The 9,638-nt window shown below is 31.8% G+C and overlaps 1 protein-coding gene across 1 annotated transcript; it reads right to left on the reverse strand.

The window, feature by feature from the left end:
- Positions 1-8,102: 8,102 nt before the first annotated feature.
- On the reverse strand, positions 8,103-8,663 carry LOC149231260 (transcription factor bHLH147-like). Its single transcript, XM_089381587.1, has one exon. The coding sequence runs from the start codon at positions 8,661-8,663 to the stop codon at positions 8,103-8,105; it is 561 nt and encodes a 186-aa protein (XP_089237713.1).
- Positions 8,664-9,638: the final 975 nt, after the last annotated feature.

A 9,638-nucleotide genomic window follows, 5' to 3' on the forward strand; every position in this document is an offset into this window, starting at 1 on the left:
TTGGTTGGCTGGTTACTTGGGTAGATGTGGGAGGAGGGTGTTACAACGGACTTATGAAGGGACACAAAAAAATATAGATATATACATAAACATAAATATGCAATAGAAATAAAACTTTATTTCATTAATATCAAAGAACTGAAATATTCTTACATTTAGAAATGGAAATAAACTAGCTCGAGTGATAGTAGCTTATCTTTGAGAAGAGATATGGCGGCTACATACCTAAGAGCTATATTACAATGAATTTCAAAGGCATATTTATTATTAAGAAACAATGGAAAACCATAAAAATCCAAAAATCTAACCGTAGGAGATGAAGTGCCAAAATTGTAGGCCTCGCTTGGGTAAATTGGTACATCAACATCCTAGGGTCATAACTTTGACATACAATCTCCATTTGGCTATCATAATACCTCATTTCAAAGATCTTGAAGAGGAGGTTGAAAACAAAGTAGAGAACCAAATTGGGACTTTCCCGATCTCTTAGTTTTTCATTAAAATATCTTTTAGTCCCGCAAGACGACTCCGAAAGATTAGGACCCGAAAAAATGCCAAAAATAGTAGGTTATGCTACAATTAAGAAAATTGGAAAGAAATAATGGTGGGGGTCCATGTGGAATAGGCTTGTGGCAACCAATATTCACCTAGATCATATAGTGTCAAAATCTCAAGAACAATAATTAAATAGCTACCCATAAAACCTTGCCTTAAAATGAGACCACATGCTTCATACTAAATTTTCATATATCATGTCAAGGACATCTATTCTCAAGGTAGGTAAGCAATAAATTAACATGAATATATTGTTAGTATTATGTTAAGGACCCTTTACATCCCCTTTCCTTTCGCTCTCTTTGACTCATGCTTTCTATTATCATGCAGTCATCATTATTTGTAGTCGATCAATTGGATTTGTATTTATTTTCAATGTACTTTCTTATACTTCTTTCCACAAAGATATAAATTCATCTCCAGGTCAAATTTCCACATACATTTAGGTCCAGGACCAAGCTAGGTTATTACACCTCCCTACTAGCAACCCTCCTTGCCCTCTCCTTTAGATTTTGTGCCATTCTCAAGGTGATTCTTGATGTCAAACTAATATTTATAATGAAAAATATTTATCCTTTATCCACAATTTCAAATTTATAGCCTTTAGCTTATCTAAAGTATCTTAACTTTTAAAACAAGCATGGATATGCTTCTTGCATTGCATCTTGTAGTTTGAAAATTTCTTTTTAAAGATCAATGCTCTTCCTATGCACCTCTTCTCGTCCTATAGCTCAATTCTATAACATCATTACCTTCTCACTTAAGATGCATACTAGTTATATATAGAAGTTTACTACTAGTTCAACATGAATCAAAGCCTAAAAAGTAACATGGTTAGGATTGTGAACATGGTTTTTCTATAAAGACACATGGAAAACGTTATGATCACTTACTCATGTAGGCAATGCAAACTTATATGCACTAGTTTGTATAATATTTAGGATTTTAAAAGGTCCAAAATAGTTAGTTGGAAACTTAGTATAGATCCCCAAGTTTAAGGAATTTTTCTTTCATTTAATTTTCAAGAATGAATGCTCCATAATTTTGAATTTTCATTATATTGTTACTAATTATGATGTCCCATGCAACTTTGAAATATTTCTTGACCTTTACCATCTACTTATCAATATCATTGAGTTATTTGGGTCCAAGCATCCATCTATCTCTACACTTGGTTTAAGCTTTGAATCAATACAATATTTCTTTGACTTTTCCTTTCTCATGGTCTCATCATCCCCTCATTGTTTACTTTATAGCTCTAAACTTCAAGTTCCAAGTTTCCTGTGGTTCTTTCCAATTCTAAAGTATCAGCTACATCCTTCTACCCCTTAGATTCTACCTCTTCATTCCCCAAATTAACATTCAATTCTTTGAATTCTTATTCATGGTCAAAAGGTTCTTTTCATTCCTTGATATTAAAGTTGTCGTCCTTCTTATTGTAGAGGATCAATTATACTATATCATAGAGATTTATTCTTTTAAATTCTTATCCTCTACCATAAATTTCTTATGATTATCTTCTCTTCTCAAACGAGCTCCCAATCAAACATTATGTCACTTCAATGGATCCTGCATGTTTCTAATTCTCCAAGGCATATCTTATGTTTCTTATTGAGAATCAACAAGTAATTTTTATAGTAACTAGATGTCCCTGTTTGTTCGAACTAATTTTTTTCCATGTCATTATTACCCTATCCTTTCTCTTCATCTCTATCATTTTTTCAATATTCCTCGTCTTTCATTCATTCTTTTCTTTCTTAACTTTCCCCCCTTTCTTTTCTCCAAGTATTATTATTCTTGTACACTTTGCCACATGAAACCATTTTTGAGGTTGGTGGAGTCATGTTCCCTTTCATTCCAATACAACAAGTTGAAATATTTTGAAAAATAGGGAAGATCCTTATTGATGGATTTTGTAACTTAAAACTGAAGTTGATATGTTGACCATTCACAACAAGTTAAAAATTCTCTCAATTTTTTCCTTAATCATTATAGATGAAAATAGATTATTGATCTAGATTCAGAGGATAAATATTAGCCATTTATGGTAGGGATGTTCTCCCTCCTCAAAACTCTTTCCTAAATAATGTGAATGATGTCATTGATCTATCTTCTACAAATGTATGAATTGGGTTGTATAATGAGTAAAAGGGAAGGAAAGAAAGGAAATGAAACAAACATGGAGAAATATAGCAGAAAGCATAGTAATGTGTTGAAAACCCAACTTTTATTAATAAATGAAAAAACTAGCTAGAATTTTGGTAGCTATGTCTATAAAGAGATATGGCGCGTGCATGCATTTACAAAATCTATTACAAGAGGCTAAAACAATGATATTTTAACATAAAGAAGGAACCCTAGAGGTCCAAAACTATAAACCTAGAATATGGAGTCCGTGAAAATTTGTGGGTTGAGAGGTGGTTAGTTGGCACATCAATTTCCCAAGGGCATAACTTTCACATACAATGCCCCCCAGAATTTCGAGAAAAATCATTTACGACTCTAAAATGATCCCAGAAGTTTGGGACCTAAACAGTCATAGAAAAAATTCCTAGAAGATAGAGAATCATTGAGCTAGTGGAAGAGATGGGTGGCCATACATATCCCCTATATCAATGGAATGTCAACCTTTTGTGGCATCATTACTTCTCTGTATCTAGGGTTCTTCCTCTTGCATGAGATGATTCGGTCAATTATTTTGTTTAGTGAGATTAATAATGGTTGTTCAAAAAAATCCTCTTCCTACCCTCTTATCCCTTTTAAATAACACTTAAAAAAATGATTTTGAGTTGTAGATTTAACTTTTGGAAAGTAAACCCTATCTATGAATAGAAAAAAGGGCCTTCCATCATGCGTGACCAACTGCCATCCATTGGTCTTCATTCTTGGATGAAAACTTAGTTGTTCATAACAAGGTTGGAATTTACCCTTAAATCGTTTTCCTAACTATTATGAATGATTATAGGTTTTTAATCTAGATCAATAAGCATAATCCTTACTATTTATAATTCTTGCTTAGCAGTTCGATCCCGTTTATTTTTGGTGACAGTGTAAGAATCAAGAGACCATTACTTGAATCACTATGATTAATTGTGGGACATATTCTTAGTTTGTGTTCATTACATTCACCATTCACTGCAATGTTAGACGGTTTTGCCTCCTACCCCTTAAACCACCACAAGTGATCATTGATCTATCCTGTTGGATGAAATCTTATCTGTACTCAAGTGAATTATTTGTATATATTCAAGTGAATTATTTGTAATAATTTGTATATATTCACCTTATTATAGCTTTAATTTATATCTACAACTGCAACCGTGGTCACATTAAAAGTCTCGAGAAATCAGCGACACTTCGCAAATTTTTCACATTTGTAAGACTCCTATCAATCTTAATTTGAATGTCTACAATATGTAAGAATCTCCTCTTTCCCATTTCGTAATAAATTACCAAAAATCTTCCTAGCGTTTTTCATTGGTGTGTAAAGTTAAATTAAAATGAATCAAAATTTAGGTTAATTGTTATATCTAATTTTTAGTAGAGATAACTCACTATGTGTAAAGTTTTTTTTTTTTTTTCCTGGAAATTGAAATTTTACTCATATTTTTTATATAAAAATTTTAAATATTTAAAAGAAAAAAAATTATTAAACTATACAAAATATTGAAATAATTTGGATTCGTATAAAAATTTTCACATGAAGAAATTGGATCTCTCGGCTCATATTAGATATGTATTTAAGATGGATCTATGGTAGTCAATATAAACTTTTCTAAATGTTGAATTCTCTTAGTGAGAGTAATTAGAATTAAAAATTAAAAATTATGTTCTAAATAGAAAAATAATGTCCAATATAATTAAAAAAAATATGAATATGATATGAAGTAATTAGAAGTAAAACTGTAAAAGAAATGTGTGAATAAGATGTTTAAATCTTATACTTTTCAAAAATATTTCAATAAAAGATTTAAATAAACTATTTATGGGGATATCAATTTGATATATATCTATATATATAGAAAAAAAATTAAGTTTTTATGGCTAAAGTTTTTATTTGGTCTTAATTTTTATTTGTTCTTATATAATTCATTTACTATTCAAAAATACAATTTAAACAATGAAAAATAACATATTATGATGATGATGATGGTTAAGGTCCACAGAGACCAAATTGATCTAATAATTTTCTTAGTTTTTAATTATTTGGCTCCTTGTATTTCTTGGTGAGATTGGTGCTATAACCTTCTATATTTTATACTCTATAAAAATTTCTATTGGAAAAAAATTGATCTCTATGTTCATGTTGAATTTGTATTTCAAATAAATTTATAGTAATTTAATAAAAAATTAAAAAACTTTAAAAAATATACATAATATACTGTGTATATCCATTCCTATTCTTTTAATCATAAAAGTACCGACTCTCATATAATAGACTGTATAGATCTAATAAAAAATTGATGAATTACATTTGTGTACTAATAAATTACATTACTGCGGATGCTCTTTTAGTCGCTAAGTAAAATTCCGTTTTCTTTTTTAAAGAAAACCATATATATGGGTAAACAAAGTGTCATTGTGACGCTTATATATATATATATATATATAATTTTCCCTTCCCCGAATTCTATTTTCTAAAAATTGCTTCTATATCGACTTTAACAGAGAACAGAATTAAATAAATAAATGTAATTACACGTATTTTCTTCCACTGTTGCAGCATAGAAAAACTCCTGGTCTGAAAACTAAATTTCCAGGAATGACTTAGCAATGGAAAATCAAATTCTAACAACTAAACTACAAAACATTACACAAATGACTTTCATATAACCGTATTTAATTCTTTTACATTGACAAAGAGATACCTGGCAATACGCAAATTAGCAGAATAACCTAAAGGAAGAAAAAGGACAGCAGTGGTTAGGTCATGACCTCGTTTTGTAGTTGAAAAGCACCACTAAATAATCATATTGGCATCACATATGAAAATGAAATGTCAATCTCTGCCACAATGGAGGGGGTTACAGCTTTTTGGTTAATCATATTCCTTTACCATTAAAACCCTACAAAAAATCTATAGAGTAATCTGAATTAGTATTAATGCTATTACCCATTCGTCAGGGTTCCAAAATTACAAGATGGCGATGAGCGAAAATTAATGCTACTTTACCATTAAACCCCTAAATAAATTCTATAGAGTAATCTAAATTAGTATTAATGCTCTTACCCATTCGGCAGGGTTCTAAAATTACAAGATGGCGAGGAGCGTAAATGAGAGGAGAAAAAATGAGAGGATCCAATGAATCGCAATGAGCCAGCAATACAACAAAAGATTAATGAATTGAGCAATGGAAGGATGGAGGGCTAAGGTGCCATGAGGAGCTAGAAAACTTGGCGAAAGGGAAGCAGCGCCGTGTGGAAAAATAAATAATAATTTAATTTAATTTTGCTATAGACTTCCGGAAGGGTAAGGTGTGATATAAGTGATTTAATTTGTTATTGTTTTTTTAAGGTATTTTTCTAATAATAAATAGATAAATATATTAAAATTTAAAATAATAAAATTTTTAATAAAACAAATAATTGAACATAAAGGCTTATTCTACGGTCCATTTTGTGTTGAATGACAATGAGCTGGCAATATAATAAAAGATTAATGAATTGAGGAATGAAAGGATGGACGGTCCAATTTGTGTTGAATGACAATGAGCTGGCAATATAATAAAAGATTAATGAATTGAGGAATGAAAGGATGGATGGTAAGGCCCTGTGGGGGAGTTAGAAACTTTAGTAAAAGAGGAGTAGTTTTGTGTGGAAAAATAAATAATAATTTAATTTAATTTGTTATTGTTTCATCTGTGTGAGTATCATTGGATGCAATGAGTAATAATTAGATTATTCAAAAATCATGAGAAATTAGCAAGTTAGGATTATTTCTCATGGAAATGGTCATAGATGAATGACTTTGTTAACGCAGTTGAATCCCAAAAAATGATATCTAATATGATGCAGTGCCAAAGACCCTTGATATTGAAGTACATAAGAGTGAAGGTAGCTCTGCTTCAATGGTTCATGAGGCACAATACTTGCTAAGGTTTTGCAAATGGGGTAATAAGCTAAATGGACTTGATTGTGGGGAAAACGAGGCGATTTGGGATGGGTGACCTCCTGGGATGTCCTAATTAATGGATTCTAAAATCTATTGTGAAGGAAATGTAATATATCTTAAAATAACAATAAACTATTTTTGAATAGAAAAAAAATGTGAGATAGAATTTAAAAAAATGTAATTATTTAATTACTTGTTTATAAGACCTAATATAATGCACATTTAAATATATCTTGAAATTAAAATAAACTATTTTCAAATAGAAAAGCAATGTGAGAGAATTAAAAAATAATGTAGTTAGCATATTTAATTGCTTGTTTATATGACTTATTATAATTTCATGTGAAATAATCAGAAGTTAAAAAAATAAATTATGACTAAAATTTTTAACAATATCAACTTCATATATATATTTTTATATAAATAGAATGTTAAAATAAAATATTTTAACCATGTATGGAATAAAATATCCAATATTGGTTATGAAAAAAAAAAATTTAAGATCAATTAATATTGACTTATATTTAAAAATATATCAATAAAGAAAATGCCATTTGAATGTGACTTGATAAAATGGCTCAATTGGCATCTAATCTCTCTAACATTCAAAAATACAATTTAAACAATAAAAAAGCTAAGCACTGTTTTTACACTCTAAAATAATATACACTTCTAAAAAAAATGATCTTCTAAACCCATAATAAATCCATAATTAAGATAAATCTATACTAATGTAACTGCAACTAAAATTAAAAAAAAAAAAAAATTATCATTAATTATAATGCTAGGTATCCATTATCCATTAGCTAATTCATAGTCTGTACCTACGCCAAATATCATTGGCTTACGCCCCTGTGCTAAGCCACTTATTTCCCGATTGCTGAGGGCTGCCTATTGGTTCGAGCATGTGAAATTATTAGTTTAGAAAAGCAGAAAAAAGGCTGGAAACCTGAGCCAGTAGTGCGTGAGTGGCAGCTCTGCTATGTTTTCTGTAATTCCAGTTCTAGGAAATAAAAGACGGCAAATTTCCAAACAGAAGCCGAATATTATAATTTCATATTTATCAGACATGCCTGAATACATAATCTAAAAATAACTCCAAATTCTATCGATAGATAGAATGCAAAATGTATAGACAGTTTCTGGGTCAAATGGAAGCCTGAAGATACAGACTTCTATCCTGGAATTAATATTGGAAGAGATGTATGACATACAAACTAAGTTCCTCATCCGAATTCCCTGGTACGCTTATTCCAAATCATTTAGGATCTCTCCTTAGAAGCGCTACACCCTCGACACAGTGTTTCTGTAACATATACCCATTATATATATATATATATATATATATATATATATATATATATATATACTATCAGGTGGCCCGAGATTCGACCTTGCGACATTATACCTAGACCTTTCAAGCAGCACAAGTACTCTAACTTGTGTACCTGCTCGTGAGCGCCTGCATGCCCTGAACCTGCATCTTGAGCGCCACGATGTAGTCCGCGACCTCTTCCAAGAAAACAGGCGTGTCCAGACCGCGGCCTCCGGGAATGAGCTGCCTGAGTATCTGCATACGAGAAGCCAGAGTGCCCTTTTCTGAGCGGATGCTAGTGCCGGACTTGCACGCCCGTCGGAACGCCCGCTTGATGGACTTCCTGCACGGAAAGGTCGTTTTAGAGGGCCTGCTATTCTTGGCAGACACCGAACCGGGGAATTTCACTCCGGATTTAACTACATGTCGCCGTTGGCAGCGGGATTTATTGTTCCTGGCAAGGTATTTCCGGAGGATGGCCCTACTCCACGCGGTTCGACCCATCGCCATCATGGCCAGTGACAGATCCGCCGCCTGTTTTACGGCTCGGCTTCGAGTTAAGCCACTGGTAACACGTCGGATTCTACCATGGCGCAGCACGGCAGCCAAGTGGCTTACATATTTCCATTGAAAACCAGCCCTCCATGCCGCTTTCTGCTTACCTCCAGCACACCGTTCCATAGAAGTTAAGCAAAATATAGAACCTCATCTACGAAACAGAACCGAAGCTTCTGCCAATTCTCTCCACCCTGCGAACTGGGAAGGAGGTAGCGAGATACAGAAAAAATGTGGTCGGCTTTGGCTCGGCTTTAAAGGCGGAGAGGAGATTTGTGGGTTGAGGGAGCGGCATAGACCTAACATGTGTCGAGCACATTCTACGAATCTTTGTACGTTTGAATTACATATAACATTAAATGAATTGTGACCTTAAACATCGGATTGAGATCATGGGTTTCAACCAGAGATTGAGTAAGCCTATGACTCTTTATGCCAACAAGATATTCCAACAATGGCGAATGTTTTTTGCCCGCCCTATTAAATATATTTCTTTTAATTATAACAAGATACACGCCAGCAGGTTCCAGGTTGCATTGCACGAACAGGTAAATGGCACGCTCTCCACCACAAAAAGTCAAATTTTAATTATGTGATTAGCCTTGTCATACACGCTGTCCACCACATTAAAGTTTAGTTTAATCTAGGTGATGAATCCAGTCATACAAACTGAATGGCTGATTTAAACAAAATAAATAAATATTTAATATATATAATTTTTGAAAATTAGAACTGACTTTTAAATCATTTTTATTATTGTTTATAAAAAAATAATAAATGAATTAAATATATAGATATAAAAATATTAAAACAACAAGCTCTGGTAATGAAATTAAATAAATTGAAAGGTAAAAGGAGCATATTTATTTTTGAGATAAATTTTAGGTTTTTTTTCTATTACTAAAAAAATTCTTTTGATATTTTTGCAGGTTAAATCTCTTAGTTAAATTCAAATTCCATAAGCCCTATTCCAAAATAAACACATAGACATTAATTTGATAAATATATGTTTTTAGGTATATTTTAGTAATGTAAGTTGTTTGATTGATTTCATCGGAACCTTCCAAATTTTTAATATTTTTTTCTAGGAAGATCAATTAT

The sequence above is a fragment of the Pinus tabuliformis genome, chromosome J (genome assembly GCF_031772625.1).
Source record: "Pinus tabuliformis cultivar Carrire ecotype Pingquan chromosome J, CPIR1, whole genome shotgun sequence".
Classification (NCBI taxonomy): Eukaryota; Viridiplantae; Streptophyta; class Pinopsida; order Pinales; family Pinaceae; genus Pinus; species Pinus tabuliformis.

Bases quoted from the DNA above. Each gene is read 5' to 3' on its own strand.
- LOC149231260 (XM_089381587.1), bottom strand. From the start codon at position 8,663: ATGGAACGGTGTGCTGGAGGTAAGCAGAAAGCGGCATGGAGGGCTGGT.